Source organism: Miniopterus natalensis, chromosome 10 (assembly GCF_054644295.1).
Source record: "Miniopterus natalensis isolate mMinNat1 chromosome 10, mMinNat1.hap1, whole genome shotgun sequence".
Taxonomy (NCBI): domain Eukaryota; kingdom Metazoa; phylum Chordata; class Mammalia; order Chiroptera; family Miniopteridae; genus Miniopterus; species Miniopterus natalensis.
This window is the reverse complement of record NC_142090.1, coordinates 59,139,117-59,160,102: the sequence shown is the minus strand read 5'-3', so window position 1 is coordinate 59,160,102 and position 20,986 is coordinate 59,139,117. Positions and strand designations below refer to the sequence as shown.

General features: G+C 37.4%; 1 protein-coding gene across 2 annotated transcripts in view; it reads left to right on the top strand.

Annotated features, from left to right (window-relative positions):
• The first annotated feature begins 5,888 nt into the window (after positions 1-5,888).
• The window catches only part of FAM133B (family with sequence similarity 133 member B), a 23,938-nt gene continuing 8,840 nt past the window's right edge, over positions 5,889-20,986 (top strand). Inside the window, exons 1-8 of one of the 2 annotated variants that reach the window (XM_016218850.2) lie at positions 5,889-5,953; positions 13,526-13,623; positions 15,894-15,972; positions 16,643-16,717; positions 16,854-16,886; positions 17,340-17,402; positions 17,859-17,951; positions 19,222-19,272. In XM_016218850.2, the coding sequence (XP_016074336.1) occupies positions 5,930-5,953; positions 13,526-13,623; positions 15,894-15,972; positions 16,643-16,717; positions 16,854-16,886; positions 17,340-17,402; positions 17,859-17,951; positions 19,222-19,272 (516 nt within the window). In that variant the 5' untranslated portion in view covers positions 5,889-5,929. The remainder of the gene's footprint in view (positions 5,954-13,525; positions 13,624-15,893; positions 15,973-16,642; positions 16,718-16,853; positions 16,887-17,339; positions 17,403-17,858; positions 17,952-19,221; positions 19,273-20,986) is intronic. The other variant, XM_087821156.1, reaches the window with a different exon arrangement.

Genomic DNA, 20,986 nt, shown 5'->3' with positions numbered 1-20,986 from the left:
GGTACTTTGTTGTGGAATCTCTAGCAAAATAATACAGCAATTCAATGAGGGAAGGACATCTTTTCCACAAATGGTTCTGGAGAAATTGGATATCCATATGGGAAAAAGTGAACCTTGGTTGTTATCTCACATCATAAGAAGAAAACATAAAAGGAAATCTTTGTGACTTCAGGTTAGGCAAAAATTTCTTAGAGAAGACAAATTGAAAAATTGATAAACGGCACTTCATCAAAATTTAAAACTTTGGCTCTTTGAAAGACATTTTTTTTTAATTTTAAAGAGAGAGGAAGAGAGGGATAGAGATATAGAAACATTGATGTGAGAGGACCGTCAATTGGCTGCCTCCTGCACACCTCCCACTGGGGATCTGGCTGCAACCCGGGCCTGTGCCCTGACCCGGAATCGAACCGGTGACCTCTTGGTTCATGGGTCAACAGTAGCCACTGAGCCACACCAGCCGGGCAAGACATTCTTAAGAAAATAAAAAGGAAAACCACAGATTGGGAGAAAAAGACTGCAAAACATATCCTGGCAAAGGATTGGTATTCAGACAAATACTACACTTTTTTAAATAGGAAAAAGATTTAAAATGACACTTCACCAAAGAAGATTAAAAAAAACAGAAAACAAGAGCCTGAAAAGATGAACAACTGAATTAGTCGTTAGGGAAATGCAAATTAAAACCACAACGAGATACACTACACACCTACTAGAATGGCTAAATATTTTTAAGTTGACAACACCAAGTATCAGTGAACATGGGGAACAACTGAAACTCTCACCATTGATCTCAGTAATGCAAAATGATACAGCCACTTTGCAAAGAATTGGGGAGTTAAACATATACTTACAATTCAATTCAATGATCTACAGTTCAATGTATTTACAATTCAGTGTAAATATATTCTAGGTATTTATCTTGAAAGACATGGTAACATGTATACAGGAACACTTATATATGAATGTTCAAAGCAGCTTTATTCATAATAGGCGAAAAACTGGAAACAATCCAAATGTCCATCAAAAAGTCAACAAATAAGAAAATTGTTATTTACAAATACAACAGACTACTACTTAGCAATAAAAGGGAACAACTGTTGATATACACAACGTGAGTGAATCTCAAAAGTATTGTAAGTGAAAGGAGTCAGACACAAAAGGCTACTGCTATTTGATTCCACTTATATGAAATTCTAGAAAAAGCAAAACCATAGTGACAAGAAACAGATCAGTAGTTTCCAGAGACTAGAAGATAGGGAAGGGGGCTAACTGCAAAGAGATATAAGGGAATTTTTTAGAAAAATGAAAATATTCTATATCTTGATTATATATATTTGTCGAAACTCATCAAACTGTACATTTTAAACTGGTAAATTTTATTATATGTAAACTGTACTTCAATAGAGCTGTGTGTGTGGTGTGTGTGTTTTTTAATTAAAGGCATTCTCTTTCAATGCTAACAAAAGCCAACCTGAAATAAGTGGCCAAAAACTTTTACAGCTTGTGAGTCACCTCAGTAGGGATGGAACAAGGGGAGAATTATAGTGAAACTATTGCACATTGATTCACTTGAAGCTCTCATGAATATCAGGAATTTTCCTTTCTGAGTCATTTTACTTGGTAACTTCCACTGCCTTGGTTCATTAGTAGTATGAACCAGGGATTTATTGAAGTGAATCGTTACTTAGTTTTCATAATTCAAATTCTGTTTTTAAAAAAATCCTCTCTATGTCTTTTACAGTGACAAATATGCCTGTCAAGAGCACAAGGTAATCATGTTTACCAGTCATTGTTTTTTCTCTGTGTAGGGAAAATTACATCCAGAAGTTACATGGTGAGTGTGAAATCAGAGAAAGGGGAGTTGATTAGCTCAGCAATCTTTCATAAAAATCAAATCAGAAAAGAAGGGGATACAGGTGAAAATAAAAATTTCTATGCCCCACCCCCTCAGCCTACTAGTACTACTAAGAAGTAACCAGCACTAAAGGTTTATTGTGTAAACTTTTCAGAAAATTTTCTGGACATATTCAAGCATGTATATATATAATTATTTGAACCGTATGAAATTGAAATTCGTATAGGTTAGAGACTGCCGAATATTAACAGTTTCATATAGTTTAACCAAGATATTCTATTGCTAATGCACATGCTCTCAGATTCTATTTAGTGTTCTACAATTATCTCTCTTAATGTATAGTGGTCATTTTTTTTATATCAACACATACAGTTATACATCACTTTCTAAATACCTGGATAGTTTGTCATTGCAAAGTTGTACCATACTTTATTTAAGCAGTTTCCTTGTGATGGAAATTTAACTTGTTTCCTGTCTTTTGCTCCCTTAGTTAATATAGTTGTATGATGAAAATGGCTATTGTCTTCAAACATGAAAGAGCTATGCTTCCATCTCCAGTCTAGGGATGTGCCCAGTCAAAGGACAGACACTTGGCTTTGTGGATTGGGTTTCTGTGTTTCTCACTATTGTTAAATTTTTTAAATACCCATACAACAACAATGAAAAGTATGTGAAATTCAGCCAACTACATTATTAAATGTGGATGCACACCCAAGTTCATCTTTTATGTTAAAGATGCCATTTGAGTTAAAATCTTTGAATGCTCTTCAGGTTAAAAACCCCTCCTCCTCATTATTATTATTATTATTATTATTATTGTCACTAGTTAAAGCTTTGCCTTTTATCAATGCTCATGTTACTCCCTGTTCAAGAAGCTTTGCCTGCAGAGTAAATTAAAACTTCTTCCCTTGGCATTCAAGGCCCTTGGTCTCCAGCTCCAATGTACCTTTCCAGCCTTCTTTCCCCTGTACCGCACGTGGTCTGTGCTGCCACATCTCACCCCATCACCTTTCCTTTTACTCAGGCTGTTGCCTCTGTTTGGAATGTCCTTCCCCCTCAGGTCCTCTGTGGGAATTCTGCCCACTTTCACAGTTCACCTGCAATGCCAGTTCTCAATTCTCCTTCACCCCTCCAAAGCCAGTGTGATGTTGTAAGGAAAGCACATGCTTTCAAGTTTGCCACACGTGCATTTGAATTCCCAGCTTCTCAACTTTCTAGCTATGGGAACTGGGGCAAATTATTTGGTTTCCTTTAGCCTCAGTTTTTCTTATCTGAAAAATGGAATGTAATCTCTTGGTTATGCCTAGAACATTTGGGAAGGCATGTAGGTCCAAGCTAGAAGGGAAATGTGTTCACACATGTATAGAGCATGTGTAAAGCATTTTTTATTCTTCTCGTTGAGTCACTGTGAGTTACATCCCAAGAAGGCTAGAACTGATCCGGTCTTTATGGAATCCACTCAGAGGACCTCCCAATAGATTTAGCATTCTTCTTCATTATTTCTACATACTTCTCGGTCATTTTCCTGCTTCTTTGTCTCCCCTAGGATCCATGCACCATCTGGGAGGATGTGTACATTGCCAGAGGGGGAGACATCTACAGAAAACAAAAAACCCTTCTGTAGCCTTACGGCATTAGTATATGTTTTAAAAACCTCTGTATTCTGTATAATCAGCCAAAGGAAGTGAAAGGTAAGACAGAGCTAACGAGGAAAAACACCATATTCTGCCATAGGTATTTTCAAGCTTATGTTGAAGTGTTGGAAATACAGTAAAGCCTCAATATAACGGACTAATTCGGGCCAGGGGGTGGGTATGCATTAAAGCCGAAAGTCAGTTACATAATTAAGCAGGTTTTCCAAATGCGTATGTTAAAAGATTGACAAATTAGTTAGTTTACCTGTTTTTACTTATGTAGACACTTGGTGTAATTAAAATGAAATACGTATGGCCCTAGCCAATGTGCCTAAGTGGTTAGAGCGTGGGCTGGTGCACCTGAGGGTTGTAGGTTTGATTCCTGGTTAAGGGCAGCCTGAGTTGCGGGTTCCCTCCCCACCCCCCCCCAAGGTTCCCGAGGGGGAAGCAGTCAGTGCATATCTCTCTCTCTCTCTCTCTCCATCCCTCTTCCCTCCCTTCCACGCTCTCTGAAGAGCAATGGGAAGAATATCCTCAGGTGGGGATTAACAAGAAAGAACAAAAACAAAAAATTATGAATGAAAAGTTTAATTTCACAGAAAAGTTTTTTATATGTGTTACAGTAATTTTAAATTTACACTGAGTAGATTTAATAAATGCGTGCATTCACCAGTCACTGAGAGTAAACAAGTGCACACAGCTGGGGGGGCCTAGAGCACGTGGGAACATCGGTCAGCACTCCTTGAAACTGCTGCAGAAGGTCACCCCACGCAACAACAGGACCAATGATCATGACGGATGCGGTGTGGTCACGTGATAATCATTCGAGAAACGTTGTTCTCAAGTGGTGACTCTCTGATTTAAATATGTAGACTATAGTTGTAGATACGTAACATTTATTTATGTCGGCAAAATTACTACAGTGTTTTTTCCAACATATGGCCTATTTGCTAAAATTTGTTAAAAATCACAGTAAATTAATAATAAAAAAATAGCCTGTTAATTTAATTATAAGCAAATCTTGGTTAAAAGCATTTTAAAATTAACAGGGTGTTAATTTTCGTATATGACATACAGGGCCAAAATGTCCATCAAATCCAAAGTCCTTTAAATCGAGGTCAGAAAAATCGAGTGTTTGCTGTAATATCTGTAAAGTTCCTGGAATATTAAAAAGAAAACTATAACTGAGCCATGAAAAAAAGGTAATATTCACAGATTCTCCTCTTACTGTTGTGCACACAGAAAAACTGTCTTTGGTTAGAGAGTCCCCCAGCTTAAGTCATGGAAGCGGAGGTGAAACGAATGACTGCGGAGGTCTAATTAGCAGTAAAAAGCAGAGGGTTACTCAGGAGAATGAATGTTTACTGGGGAGTAGAACCACTAACAGCTGCATTTGAGAGAGTTTAAGAAAGTTTTGAAACAGAAAATGGGAGTTGGGAGCATCTGTTGTGCAGTATGAGAAAAGAAGGGAAGGAGAAAACTGGGAAAGAGGACTTTAAGAATTTTTCTTGTATGTAATGTGTGAGCCCATTTTGCCATTTTCCAAGGGTCCAGAAAAGATCCAGGTTAATTTTTAATTATTTCCTAATGACACTGCTGAGATGGGCACAGAAGGCCTAGCTTTATCCAGGTCTGTAAATACTTAATAAATATAACTCCTCTGGAGCCCCCATCACCTCCCTTTAAGTTTTAATTCTGTACTGACGATATTCTGACTGGCCATGCAGTAAATTTGGCCCTGTGTAGGCTTATCTTCTATACCACGTCATAAACAGCCCCCTTGAAGGTAGGGATGTGTCTTAATCATCTTTGTGTCCTGACCCAGATCCAGCTTCCAGTCGCCAGTTAGTGCATCACACAAAGTAGATGTTCAAAAATTAGTGTGAAATGAATGTGTGGGTGATGGATAAATGGACTTGAACTTAAAGGGCGATTTCATTAGCAACATCTACGACAGTACTGTCTTCTCCCTCACCACCTGATGCACTCTGTGAAGGACCACCTCTGTCCTGGTCATCACTTTATTCCCAGCGCTTGCATTATATTAAGCACACACAAAAAGTTGCAATAATTTTTGAATCCCCTAGAATGAGAATTTCAGCGCATCGGAAACGGAAGGGAGCAAGACAATCCAAGGCCAAACCGAGCGGAGCTGTCTTGGTGAGGGCTGCTGCGCAGAAGAGCAGTGCCCGCGCGTCCCTGGTGTGTGGTAAAGAACTGGAATCCCGGGGTGAACCCTGGGGGCCGCGGGGGATCGCCCGCGCTGGCCTCTCCTCCGCGCCGATAGGTGGCGCTGTGGCCAGACGCGGCCGCCCGGTCGGCGCGGCGCCGCTCTCTGGGCGGGGCGGGGGAGTCGCCAGAAGGTCCGGTGCGGGCCCGCTTCGGCCGCTCCACTGGTCTCGTCTCCCTCGGCGTTTGACTGTGCGCTCAGTCCAGCACCATGGGGAAACGGGACAACCGGGTGGTGAGTACCCGGTGGGGAAAACAATGGGGCGACGTGGGGCCTGCGGCAGAAGAGCGGGGCCCCTCACTCTTTTCGGCTGGGCCTGAGGGGCGGTTGCGGCGCTGGGACCCGGGGCCCGGAGCCTCGGCTCTCCCCCCGCCCCCCACGCCGGCTCCGGACGCGCGTGCGCCGCGCACGCAGTTGGCGCCTCCGGGGGCCCCCTCGCTATTCCTTCTTTCCTTTTTTCTTGTCCCCCTCTTTGCTCTAGCACCCCCAAACACGCCGCACCCTTTGGCGATGCTCCCTGGCTCCCTTCCCTGCCTTACTGGAGCCAGCAGTGCCGCCCCCCCCTTTTTTTTTTTTTTTTAAGAGCTCGGGGAGACCTGTCTGTCCTCTCCAGCATGTTTGCCGAAAGTCTGAGGTCCAGGGAGGCGCCGGGACGCGCCCCGCTTCTCGGGGTCTCGCACCCCCTCTGCGCCCGCGTCGTGCGCAGCCCGGTGGGATGGAGGCGCGGAGGCCTCCTGCGCGGTCGCCGCGCTCGGGGCCTGCGGCGCCCGGGTTCTAGCGCAGGCGTGCTCCCGTTTGAAAACCAGAATCGCAGCGTTTGTGTTGGTGGCCGCAGCGCCCAGCACTGCCTGGCACCTAGGAGGCCCCCTGAAGGAATGAATGGCCTGAAAATAGTTGACTTTGCAGTCCACTTGGAATGTTGACCGGAATGTCGGTTTGGGCCCCTCGGGAATTGGGTGACGTGGGCCAGGTTGTTTTTCTCTGAGCCTCAGTTTCTTCTGTAAAAGGAGATCATTATTTACCTTCAACCTTCAAAAAGAAAGATGGCCAGGCGAGCGCTTGGCATGAAAGTTACTGTTCTAGTGAGATAAACGAGATACATAAATAATAGAATAAGACATGGTATCTGATAGAGATTTGAGGTTTTGAGAGCATCCAAAAGAGAAGGTACTTTTGACAAGGTGGAGATGGGAAGAAGTCATTCTAGATGGCTACTAGGTTGGTTGGTTTGGAAAACCCAGGTTGTGCATCAGATTGGATGGGCTGCAAACATAAAAGATTAGCAATAAACTTAGGTGGCATCCTTACAATTCCTGGGCTTCCCTATGACGAAGTTTTGGCCACTGAACACCAAAATGAAAAAATAAATGCAAATTAAAGCTAATGTATGTGCTAAATTGAGCATTTTCTCAACGATTATTTCCTTTGTGCGTTTTGGGTGTTGTTTTTTTTTTGAAGGAGGGAGCGATGGGAAGTGCTAAGTGATCTTTGCTTTTATGAATTGATGACATTTTACATTTTCCATCTTTAAAACGTTTGCTTTAATTTTATGTAGTCTTCATAAATTGAAGATGTCTTAGGAACAGCCAAAGTGAACGTTCATTACAAGGTTGAGAAATGTTCTTTTCCCCTGCTCCTCGGGCTGTAGGTCAGAGTGGCTTGTATCCTGATTCTCATAGAGTTGAAATGGTGTTCTGCTGGAACATTCTTTAGACTTGAAGTGTTAGGAGTGTTTTGGCTCTTTAATGCGCTTGGGCCTTGAATGCTTAGAAATTTTCAGGCCTTGGGTGCAGTTTCATACAGGGGCATAAGATACTTTGTTTTACTGGGGAAATGTGTTGGTTTAAACTTAAAGCATCCCTTTAAAGCATTTGAAAAACTTTTCAAGTGATCTCATTTACCCTAGAGCATTAGTCTGGGCTCTGCTTATTTCTCAGTATGGTGTCTTGGCACAGTGTTCTGGTGACAATTTGTTTGCACTTCAAAGGTTGTGGGAATGAAAACATGAAATTAAGAGATAGAAGACACAGATTGTCAAATTCAGTGTTCCATTGTATGGAGGAGGAGATGTAACTGTTTAAGCTGGGACCAAAACTTGTTATCTGACACTTAGCTCAGTACATCATAATTCTTGATTTTATGTAACAAAATTAAAATATTGGCATTTTTTCTTCTTATATTGATAAAATTATAGTTTTAAAGATGACAGAATTACTTTTTAAAAAACCATTAAATTTCAAGTTGAAAGTTTTTTTAAAAAATAGACTATATTTTAGAGCAGTTTTAGGTTTACAGCAAGATTCAACAGAAAATAGAGTTCCCATATACTCCCTGCCCCAACATGTATACAGCCTCCGCCATTATCAACATCCTGCTCCAGAGTGGTACATTTGTTACAATTGATGAACCGGCATTGACATACCATTTTCACCAGAACTCCATAGTTATATTAGGGTTCATTTTGATATTGAGCATTCTTGAACAGGTTTGTTTGTTTAAGTTGAACATTTTAATTCTCGAAATTTGTAAAGGGCCCTTAAATTCATGATGATCAGTTACCCTTTGTGCCCTTTGTTTTCCAGAAATTTCCTTCATTTTTTTTCTGTTACTTTGTGCCCCCTACATAGATGTGTCCTCTAGATAAAAATAGGTAATCAAAGTAACAAATGAAGTTCTGCACATTTTGTCCTTAGTTTTACTGCATTATCTTTCCAACCTGCCCACTTAAATTCCTTTGAGCCCAGCTTGCCATCCTGAGTTTCAAAAACAAATTGTTTTCTGTTGCCCAAACTGATGCAGCAGTTTGGTGCCATAGACAGTTCTAGTTATTATATGAATATGAGTGTTTGACAGTATTTAAAGCAATTAAATGATAGATGTTTCAAGAAATTGTACAATTTCTTTATTTTAACCGATGCCTAACCACCCATCCCCGTAATGTTAGGAGTATTCTTTTTCACACTGAAGCATAACGAGTGAAAAAGCTTTACCTTTATAAAATACTTTTTTTTGTTGTTTTAAAAACCTTTCTCGTGCATAGTAAAAGCACTGTTGCTTATGATTATGAGCACAAACTATCAAGTGTTTTGCAAGGAGCCTAGTACATAAGATGTACTTAATAAATAACTGAAATAAATAATGGAGATGTTTGGGATGAATGAGAGTAGTGTTTATGGTCAGAAACTTGGAAGTTAAGCTTTATTGCATACTCAATGATATTTGATGTAATTGTACTATAAATTGTTTATAAGTAATGGCCCTAACATGTGAAGACACTACTATTTTATTTTCCTTTGAAAAATAAGCAGTAAGATAGGTTGGAATGTACTTTGGGAAAGCAGTTTTACAGTAGACATTAAGACATAATAATATTAATATACTTTTAAAGTAAATTGAAGACTTGTAAATCATGGTAAATCTGTTATGATTTTTTTAAATTAGAGTGAAAAATTACTATTGCACTATTTGTGAATTTTTACTTGAAGACAATTCAGCTCTCTGAATTGGAGTGGCAGTATTGTGATCAAATTTTTCACATTTTGTTTACCTCTAATACAGTAAAACCTTAATATAATGGACTAATTTGGTCAAGGGAGTGTCTGTTAAAACCAGAAGTCTGTCATATAATAAAGGTTTTCTGAATGTTTAAAAAATTGATAAATTAGTTGGTTTACCTGTTTTTACTTACACAGACATGTTTGTGTAATTAAAAATAAGTATGTATAAAAAGTCTAATTTAACAGGAAAGTTTTCTATAGGTATTGCCATAATTTAAAATTTATACTGAATAGGCCTAGTAAATGGCATGCATTCACCAGTCACTGAGAGTAAACAAATGCACATGGCTGAGACGGGGCTCAGGCCTGCATGCATTCAAACTCAGGCCACTCTACAACAGAACCAGTACTAACCTTGAAGTGATGGGATCAGTGTTAATCACTTCCCGAACATCGTTAAATATGTAGACTATAGTTGTAGATAGGTAATATTTATGTTAGTGAAATTACTAGTGCTTTTTCAACATATGCCCTGTTTGATAAAATTTGTTAAAAATACCTGAATTAATAACAAAAGAAACACCTGTTAATTTAGTTATAAGCAAATCTTGGTTAAAAGCATTTTAAAATTAATAGGGTGTTAATTTTCACATATGACATAAAGACGGAAATTTTGTCCATTAAATCAAGGTCTGAAAAATCGAGGGTTTACAGTATTGTGATGATATTTGTGTGTGGTTTGGGTTTTTTTTTTTATAAAGGTAATGAGTTATTTTTTAAAAATTTTCTCTAGTGTACGAAATGATGAAAAGTGGACATCTCCCTTTATGTTTTAGTGCATATGCATCTAGGTTTTTAAATTTTTATAGCTATTTATTAATATGGTATCTTATTTGCGGGCAACTTGCTTTTTTTGCTTTTCACTTGAGAAATCTTGGACATCTTTCCATATCAGTTACTATAGATCTACCTCATTCTTTTTAATGGCTACATAGTATTTTATTTGGTAGGTATACTTTAATATGCTTAATGAATTATTCTGGTGGCTATTTGGATATTTTCATTTCTTCCTACTTTAGGAATTTAGTTTTGAATATTCTTGTGTATATTTGAATTCTTTGGAAATAAACAACTTTTACAATTTAAACTGAAAATATTTTACCATTGGGTACTGCTGAAATTATGATGTGATACTTGTGTTTTAAAAATGATGAACTTAGCTTACACATTTTACTTGCTTCTGGTTAGGGTTATCAGTATCATTAGCTGGGCAACCAATTCCTCTATTGCAACCTCTGGTGATTGTCATATTTACACATGAACTGACTGAAATTCTCAGCAAAGGTAATTGAATGAAATATTTGAGGGCATAACAGTTAATATAAAAAGTATTATATGCCACTGTCTTTAGCGTTGCATTTTATATCCATGTCTAGCCCTTTTTCTGTAACATCTCTGACAATAGGAGCTCTAGCATTCATTTCGGCCAGTAAGAAAATTATGTTAAAGGTTTAACTTTTTCATCCCAAGTAACTAGGCAGTGTCCAATTGAATGGAAATAGTTCTCAGAATGTATTTATAGTGGTTTTGTACTGTTTAATCTGACAGAGAAATCTAGAAATATATAACTAGTATTTGTTTTGAAGGTGGAAAATGTTGGTCGTTTTTACAGATTTTGTTAAGTAAAATTCAACAAATACATTGTTGTCTTTTGCTTCTTTTGGAACATTAAGTATTAGGGTTAAGGCCTTAAAAATCAGCCTTGAAAATCGTCATTTTCAACCAAAATTCTTTTTATAAATATTTGTTGACTTGAGTTAAATTTGGAAAACTGAATATAAAGAACAAGAGGTTGAGACTGAGTTAATATCAGATTTTATATCTATAGCAGTGAATTTTAATAAAACAACATATCTTTGCTAAACACTGTAATTAACAAACCTGCTTTATTTTGTCTCAATATATCTTCGAAAATATGTCTAAACTGTCCTGAAATAGTAAGTGCAGTATACAGAGCATAATTTAATTTTCTGTATATTTTTTATTGTGCTAAAATATAAATAGCCTGAAGTTCAGTTTTGAATATTTCTAGGTGTATAGCTCACTGGCATTAAGTACTTTCACAGTGTTCTGCAACTATCACCACTATCTATTTCCAGAACTTTTTCATCATCTCAACAAGAAGCTCCTCTGTACCCACTGAACAATAACTCCCAATTGCCTCCCTGCCCCTCGCTCCTGGTAACCTCTATTTACTTTCTGTCTCTATGAATTTGCTTATTCTAGGTATTCATATGAGTGGAATCATATAATATTTGTTCTTTTGTGTCTGCCTCAATTTACTTAGCATGTTGCCAAGATTTATCTGTGTTATAGCATGTAATAATTTCATTCCTTTCTAAGACTAAATAATACTCCATTGTATGTATATACCACATTTTATTTATCCATTCCTCTGTAGATGGATATTTGGGTGGTTTGTACCTTTTGGCTATTGTGAATAAAGCTGCTGTGAACATGGTATACTTACGTTTGAGCCCCTGCTTTCCATTCTTTTTCAATTCCATTTAGAGATGGAATTGCTGGGTCATGTGGTAATTCTGTGTTTAACTTTCTGAGGCACCACTAGACTTTTCCACAACAGCTGCACCATTTTATATTCTCACCAGTAATTCGTAAGGGTTCCATTTTCTCTACATCCTTGGCAACACTTGTTACTTTCTGTGTTCTTGATAATAGCCACCCTAATGGGTGTAAGGTGGCATCACATTGTAGATGTTTTTGTTTTTCATCTTTACCCAACGATATTTTCTTTTATTGATTTTAGAGAGGAAGAGGCGAGAGAGAGACAGACATTGATGTGCAAGAGAAACATCTATTGGTTGCCTCCTGTATGCGCCCCATTCGGGGATCAAACCCCAAACCTAGGTATGTGCCCTGACCAAGAATCAAATGCACAACCTTTCAATGTATGGGATAATGTTCCAACCAACTGAGCCACCTGGTCAGGGCTCACTGTAGTTTTGTTTTGTTTTGTTTTTTAAAGATGTTTTTATTGATTTCAGAGAGAGAGAGAGAGAGAGAGAGAGAAACATCAGTGATGAGAGAGTCATTGATTGGCTGCCTCCTGCATACCCCCTACTGGGGATGGAGCTGGCACCCTGCTGCCGCTCCCCCCCCCCCCCCCCCCCCCCCCCCCCCCCCCGTGCCCTGACCAGGAATCAAACCTTGACTTCCTGGTTCATAGGTCGACGTTCAACCACTGAGCCACGCCTGCTGGGCTCATTGTGGTGTTTTGATTTGCATTTCCCTGATGACTAGTGATGTTGAACATCTTTTCATGTGTTTGTTGGACATTTGTATATCTTCTTTGGAGAAATGTCTATTCAAGTCCTTTGTGCGTTTTTGAATTGAGTTGTTTGAGTTTTTTGTTACTGGGTTGTAAGATTTCTTAATGCATTCTGGATCTTAATCCCTTACCAGACATGACTTGCAAATATGTCCTCCCATTCTGTGGATTGTGTTTTCACTCTTTTGATAGTACCCATTGATGCACATTTTAAATTTTGATGAAGTCCTATTTTTCTTTTCCTACCTGTGCATAATTTAACTTTTAATGTTAATTTGTGAATAAAATTGTTTTCAGTATGGCACAATACTTCCTGAGATAGAAAATACAGTAGAATAAGCAATTATTTTTTTTCTTTTTAAATATGTTTTTATTGACTTCAGGTAGAGGAAGGAAGAGCGAGAGATAGAAGCATCAGTGATGAGAGAGTCATTGATCAGCTGCCTCCTGCATACCCCCCTTTGGGGATCAGGCCCAAAACCCGGGCATGTGCCCAGACCAGGAATCGAACCTCGATCACCTGGATCATAGTTCAATGCTCAACTGCTGAACCACGCCAGCCTGGCAAGCAATGATTTTAGAGTTAGATCTTCTTTACTTTCTTTGGAACTGAGTTTTTCATTTGCAGGAGAGCAGTGTTATCACCCTCACAGGGTTATTGGGCTTTAAGAGAAAGCAATATAAAGCCATCTTACAGTAAGAAAGAGGTATCATTACTTTCATCAAATCTCTAGTAAAAACACAATTTTTATGAAAGCACAATATTACTCATCACTCAAACTTGTGAGGCTTAATAGAGTGTTAAGTTATTTTTTTGTAATGGAAAGTTGGTTAGCCAGATTGCTTGTGCTTAGTTGGATATAATATGCATTTATTTAATAAAAATTGCTTGATAAGTAAGCGAGCTTTTGCATTTGTAATGATTATTTTAATGGAGTAAATTTTTGTTCTTTTCTCAAGGCCTACATGAACCCAATAGCAATGGCCAGATCAAGGGGTCCAGTCCAGTCTTCAGGGCCAACGATCCAAGATTATCTGAATCGACCAAGGCCTACCTGGTATTTTGAAATAATTTACCTATTTATGAAGTTTTCATAAATATTTTAAAGGTTACTGTGATAACTTGTATTGATTGCCAAGCAGTTGACAGATGAGTAATTTTTAAAAAATTTATCTTTATTGTTAAAAGTATTACAGATGTCCCCTTTATTTTCCCCATTGCCCCCTTCCTCCCTGCCCCTGCCCTCCCTCCCTGCAGGCCTTCACTACACTGTTGTCTGTGTCCATGGGTTATGCATATAAGTTCACTCCCCACCCACTCGCCTCCCCTCTGAGATTCATCAGTCTGATGTGTAGTTTTTGAAGTAATATTTCGTATGTGCTCTTTTTTTTTTAATGTATGAAACACATGCATGAGTGTAAAGGAAACATTTGAGAGCCCACCACCCAAAATAGCTAAGGCACTACCAGATAACCTTTTCATACCAATCTCTTCTCTGTCCCCTAAAAATGAACTTAACCTTGCAGTGTTCTATTTAAAATGGTAGATTTGAGTAATCTCATCCTTCGCTGAGATGTAACTAGGTGTTAGGAAGGGTAATGTTAGGTCTTGTTTCAAGTTTTATCTGCTGGCTTTTCAGTGAGTTAGAATTTCCCATTGTAAGATTTTTGCTTTAAATTGATGGTTTTTTGCCCTTGTTGAATGGCACTGACCTTTTGTAAATAAAGCTCATAGCACTGGCCTTACTGTTTGTAGTATGTCTTCCTTGTTATTGCATATCATATTCTTCCTTATTATTAAATAGCTTGACATATGATATGCTTCAGAGTTGTGAGTTACAAACTCTTTCTAAGCTCCTCTAGAAGCTAGGCAACTGTAGTTGAAAGTTGTGCTTACATGTAACAGAATCTTCCTTTGACTTAAACAGGAAGTAAGCATGTCACCTTTTACAGTGTTCATGGGTGTTATTGTTAACTGTGACAGAATACCAGAAAATAAATTATCCCAAAATAAAGTATATTTTGTATTTAAGTTGGAGAGAAGTAATGAACTTAACAAGGATTGTGCTCAAGCAGGTATTACCTGTGTGTCAGAGGTCCCCAAGGCAAGTCTCAGGTTGACTAATTCCCTAGGACTCACAGATAGTTGTGCTCGTAGGAAAGATTTATTACAGTGGGAGGATACCAGCCACAGTTAGTAAAAGGAAAAGGCGCATGGGTGAAGTCTGAGGGAGACTGGGGGCAGGCTTCCAAGGCTTCTCTCCTGTGCAGTCGCCCAGGATGTGTTTAGTTCTGTTAGCAAGAGTTGTGATAACACATGTGAGATGTTGCCAACCAGAGGAGTTCATGGATAGTCTGTATGCCCAGGGTTTTTATTGGGAACTGGCCAGCCTTTGTGTATTAGGTGCCAAAACACCAGACTCTCCAAAGGAATGCAGGTGTTCAGCCTAAACCATAATGTTTGTACAAACAGGCACAGTGAACCACTCTTATCGGAGTGGTAAGGACCCTCCTAAAATCCAAGTTCCCAGGCGCCAGCCAGAGCCAGTCTTGTAAGCAGGCCTTTCTATGAATAAGCAGTCAGATGTGCTTGTTCTCGTTTCTGCACATGTTTGAGGAACGTTATAAGATGGATGATTTACTAATAGAATGTATTTTAATCAAATAGATTTTAGCTCACGCTAACGCTGATACTATCGAAGCTTGGTGACCTTAGGCAGATTTCCTGCCTGCCCCAAGCTGCAGCTTTTTTTTTTAAATCCTCATCCAAGGATACTTTTTCAGTTGCTTTACAGAGAAAGTGGGAGGGGGGGAGAGACAGAAACATTGATGTGAAAGACACATCGATTGGTTGCAGCCCGCGTGTGCTGTGAGCTGGGCCGGGGATCGAGCCTGCAACCAAGGTTCGTGCCTTTGGCTGGAATCGAACCCTGGACCCTTCAGTCCACAGGCTGAGGCTCTAACCACTAAGCAGAATCAGCAAGGGCTCAAGCTGCAGCTTTTATCTGTAAAATAGTACTACTTTTGTCTTGGGATTGTTGTGAAAATTAAAGGAAAATTTATTTAAAACAGTGCCTGTAGCATGTAGTGCTGAATTGGCTTTTATAATCCATGTTTAGAAAAGTAGTGATTAGTGTTGCCTGATAGACTTTATTATGTTAATTGATTTACAAGGATGTGAACACAAATTTGAACTGTATCAATACTGGAATGGAGGTTTATAAATTAGGATATTAAGAAAAACTTTTTTATGAAATTTTGTGTTGTTTATAAGCATCCATCTCTAATTTGAATTGCTTGAAAACATTTTTACATTCTGTGTTTTAAGGGAAGAAGTGAAAGAACAACTAGAAAAGAAAAAGAAAGGCTCCAAGGCATTGGCTGAATTTGAAGAAAAAATGAATGAGGTTTGTAAATAGTACCTTTTTTTAAAAATAGACTAATATTTGTTATAAGAAGAAGGAAATAATTTTTTAATAAACCAAGAGTTTGGGTCTAGTTCTGTAGGTTAAGGGGGCTCTGTATTTTATAGGTGTTTTTGTTATACTGAGTACAGGTTTGTATATAAATTTTATGACCTTTTTAAAAAATAGAGGAAAACCATCTTATAGTAATTTAAATCATCTTGAAGTTTTCTAAATGTTAGGTTTTTCCCCTTCTTTCCCCCATCCCCATGCCCCCATCTTACCCTGAGATTTCCATGGTGATATTTGCTTGGTGTGATTGCAAACATGTATGTAGTAAGTATTTCATCCACAGTAAAGATTAATTTAACTTTCACTGTTTGGAAAAAGAATCTAACCGTCTTTGTTAGAAGGAAAAAAATTCTTCAGCCTCAGTAATAATACCTACTCTCAATATATACAATATACAGTGGAGAGTTCTCATCCCTTAATATCCTCTTTGAAAAGTGCTGGTAGAGGCTCGTGTGGTGGTAGTTCTGGCACCTGGAGTGTCTTTTGTAATTAGAGGCTGGGTTGGGTAAGGGGATGGAGAGAAGGAAACAGTGGCTGTCTTATCTATTAGGTCTATTAGAAGGGAATAGATGTACCCTGATGGTATTTATAACCTTTACAGAACTGGAAGAAAGAACTAGAAAAACACAGGGAGAAATTATTAAGTGGAAGTGAGAGCTCCTCCAAAAAAAGACAGGTAATACCATTTTTACTTTATTGCTGTCCTTAATCTCACATTTGGGTTTCCATAATACTGCTGTGTACTATTATTAATAGATACATTTGAAAATTCACACCAACTTGCTTAGATCTGTGCTTTTGTTTGCTTTTAGAGAAAGAAAAAAGAAAAGAAGAAATCTGGTAGGGTGAGCGAAACTTTTCCATTTTTCTAAATATTACAATTAAGAGTCTATGAAAAAAGTAAGAGTAATTTATATAGCCTGTATGCTAACTCTAGATCAGTCAAAGAGCCTGGAGGCCCTTTGCTTGTTATGGGTGATTTTGTTGTATTTCTGATATCAAAAACAGGTGCCAACCTCCTCATAACCTAGTAACTTCTGTATTGCTATTAAAGAGGGGAAATTGACCACCATCGCTTTATCTGTTACTCTGTGTGTGTGTGTGTGTGTGTGAGAGAGAGAGAGAGAGAGAGAGAGAGAGAGAGAGAGAGAGAGATTTGATGTTTTAATATTTAAGTTTTATGAAAATAGCATTTGTTTCTCAGACACTAGATTGATTTTGTTAAGTATTTGAGAGACTTAGTAAAAGAAAAAAATTCCTGCATCTCACAAGCTTTAATTGTTTTGTGCTTGGTCAAGTATTCATCTTCTTCTTCATCAAGCTCTGATTCTTCCAGCAGTTCTTCAGATTCTGAAGACGAGGTAAGGATTGCCTATAACGATTCATGAAATACCTGAAATTTCTTTAATGACAAAGGAAACACATTATGGAATATCAGTTAAAAATGTTCACTTCCAGGTTTTGATTACTTATCTATAACTGAGAGCACTGACATAAATAAATATCTAGATATTTAAATATTGATGTATATATTTTTTAGATTTCTGAATTTGTCTTGTTCATTTAAAAATAAGAGAAGAAATGATTGGAAAAATGTAAAATGCTATTTGATTAGATGCTAGGAATTGTGACTCAAATCACTTGACTTTTTTATAAAACAGGAAATTGATATGTTAAGTTTTAAATATTAAATAAAACATGTTTATAAGCTGGTCCTTTCATTAACTTTTGTTCATTGATAAAGATTTGATATTAGTGAAATGCATCAATTATATTTTTGAAACAGAAAGCAAACGTTTCTAAACATTTTTATATAGGATAAGAAACAAGGAAAAAGAAAAAAGAAAAAGAAGAACCGTTCGCATAAGTCTTCTGAGAGCTCCATGTCAGAGACGGAATCAGACAGCAAGGTAAAATTACTTGAATTAGCAACATTTTGGGTAGCGAAGACATATAATTAGGTTTTTCTTTTAGTTTTTCCTATCTTAAATTGCTCTCAGTTTAAAAATGAGATACTATCTTTTATACTGTGACGCTCTCTGCCAATACCTTACATATGGCATTTTATTATTCTTTAAATACTTACACACACATTTCTGTCTCTCAACATTTCCATGACAGCTTTATAACAAGCCTGGCAGGCATTGTTTTTCACATTTTCATGAAGTCACAGTTCAGAGAAAAAATGTCTTGCTTAAATGTATACAGCTAGTATTAGAACTGGAAGTTGAATCTGTCTTCTCCTATTTGGTCCAATGTCTTTTCTACTGTACCTAAGTCTGTTCTGTACTATCCAGATTTTTCTGACACAGTTTGCTCTCAAACAGTAGTGGTCATAAGAAATACATGTTGCAATAAAAATGTAGATTCCTGGGCCTCATTTTCAGAGTCTGATATAGTAAGTCTGATTAGGTTCAAAAGTCTATGTTTTTAACACATGTCCTCTGTGATTCTGACATGGGTGTCCAAGGACCACAATTGAACAAACAATGTCCTAATGTCCCAGGAGAACAAAGCAACTGTATTGTTTTGTGGCAGATATCTACCCCCAGTGAGATTTCTTCTGACAAAGTGCCTGGTGTCTAGGAAGTATTCAGGAAATGTTGATTTTTTTTCCTTTGTTTTTTAAAGCCGAAGAGCTAGTCTAATGACAGCCGATAGCTAACATTTATTGAATGCCTACTAAGCACTTGACATGTTAACTCAGTTCTCTTAACCCTATGAAGTAGATATTTGTTGTCCCACTTTATGGATAAGAAAGGCTCAGGGACGTTAATAGCTAGAACTGGGGGATTCAAAAGCAAAAATTCTTACCTCCCTCCTTATAAGGAGAGTAGGGAAATCAGATTGGTAGATGTCCTGAGCACACAGTGAATTAGAACTCCAGTGCATGTTACCACCACAGACAAAAATACGCAATGGCATAAAGTCTTCACAGACAATATGTCATTTTTGGTGTACATAGATTTGATATATGGCCAAATACATGAAGAAGCCTCATTTCCTTACAAGCGCATACACACAACACATTTTTTCTGTATTTTTAAAATAAAATTCTGGTATTGAAGTAAACTTTTTTCAGTTATAGAACAAATCACCTTTTTGGTATTTTTGTCTTTATGCTATTATGCTGTATCCTTTACATTTAAAATTTACATATATATATATTTATTTGTTTAGGATAGTTTAAAAAAGAAAAAGAAGTCAAAGGATGCAAGTGAGAAAGAAAAGGTAATTATAATTTTACATCGCCTTTAGTAGTCTATCATACAATACTTCATTCACTTCAAGAAATAATGTGTTCCCCTTTTTAAATTGAGATTTAAACATTTTTTTTGCTTCTATGATGTTTTGTGCTGATTTAAGGAAATTATTTATTAGTTTCATTATTGAAGGTAAGAGATCAAAAGAGTAGTACTGCAGAAAGTTTGAATTTGTGTGGTCTAATAAATTATCTCAGATTAAAAATTTTAAGTAATAGAGATTAAACATTTCCTTTGTTTTTTCAAGTCATTTTAAAGGAGACTTTTTTTTTTAATATATTGATTTCAGAGAGAAAGGGGGAGGGAGGAAGGGAGAGAAACATCAGTGATGAGAATCATTGATCACCTTCCTCCTGCACGCCCCCTGCTGGGGATCTAGCCTGAAACCTGGGCATGTGCCCTGAGTGGGAATCGAATCTAGGTTGATGCTCAACTGCTGAGCCACGCCAGCTGGGCATAAAGGAGGCCCTTTTAATGAAAGAACATGGACTTATATTTCAAATAGAGTATATTTAGATAAGTTTTGAAAAAAATGCTTACTACTGTAAGTAGATATTTTATCTTTACTTGTGATTTAACTATAATTAATGCTAAATTTATCCCTACCCGTGTTTCAGATACACATTTTAAAATCTTATTCTGATTATTAAAAATGAAAACCTAAAGAAAGCAATTACTAATGAAAGAAAACTATGAATGAGTGTCACTATATTTTACTTTTTATATCATTTTTTAAAATTGAGGTGAAATGCACATATTCTATTAATCATCTTTAAATTACAACTCAGTAGTATTTAGTGTGTGTACATGGCTATGCATCAACCACCTTGCTCTAGTATTAAAACTTTTTCATTACCCCTTTGAAAACAACCTGTTAAGTATTCAGTTCCCATTTTCTTTCCTCCCATTCCCAGGTAACCTCTAATCTGCTTTCTCTCTCTCTGGATTTGCATACTCATATTATGGATATGTCATATAAAAGCAATCATACAATATGTCATCTTTCTGGCTTTTTTTATTTAGTGTAATATTTTTGAGGTTCATCCAAGTGGTAACATATATATCAGTATTTTGTTCCTTTTCATGAATGTATATACCACAATTTATCCATTCATCTATTGGTAGACATTTGAATTGTTTCTACCTTTTGGCTAAGATGAGTAATGCTGCTGTGAACATGTGTGTACAAGTTTCTGTGTGGAAATAATGTTTCCTTTTATCTTGGGTATATACCTAGGAGTGCTTGTGATATCAGTTTGCAAATAAAAATCCATTAAGACACTAAAAAAAAAAAAATCTCATGACCAAGTTGGGTTAATTACAAGGATTCAAATATAAGAAATGCATTAATATAATGTGTGGTGTAAACTGGCCAAATGAAACCATACAATTATTTTAATAGTTTTCAAAAGGGTGTGGTGTGATTCAACATTAATTCCTCACTTTCAAAACCATTATAGAATAAGTGATTATTTTCATGTTTTTTAAAAAAAAAAATGTATGTGTCATATGTGGGATATAAAACAAAAGCAACAAATGAACAAACCAAACAAACAAACTCATAGATACGGACACAGAATGATAGTTATGAGAGGGAAAGGATAGGAGGTTGGGGAGGGCAAACAGGGTCAAGGGGTTCAAATATGTGGTGGTGGAGGGAGACTAGACTTCGGGTAGTGGGC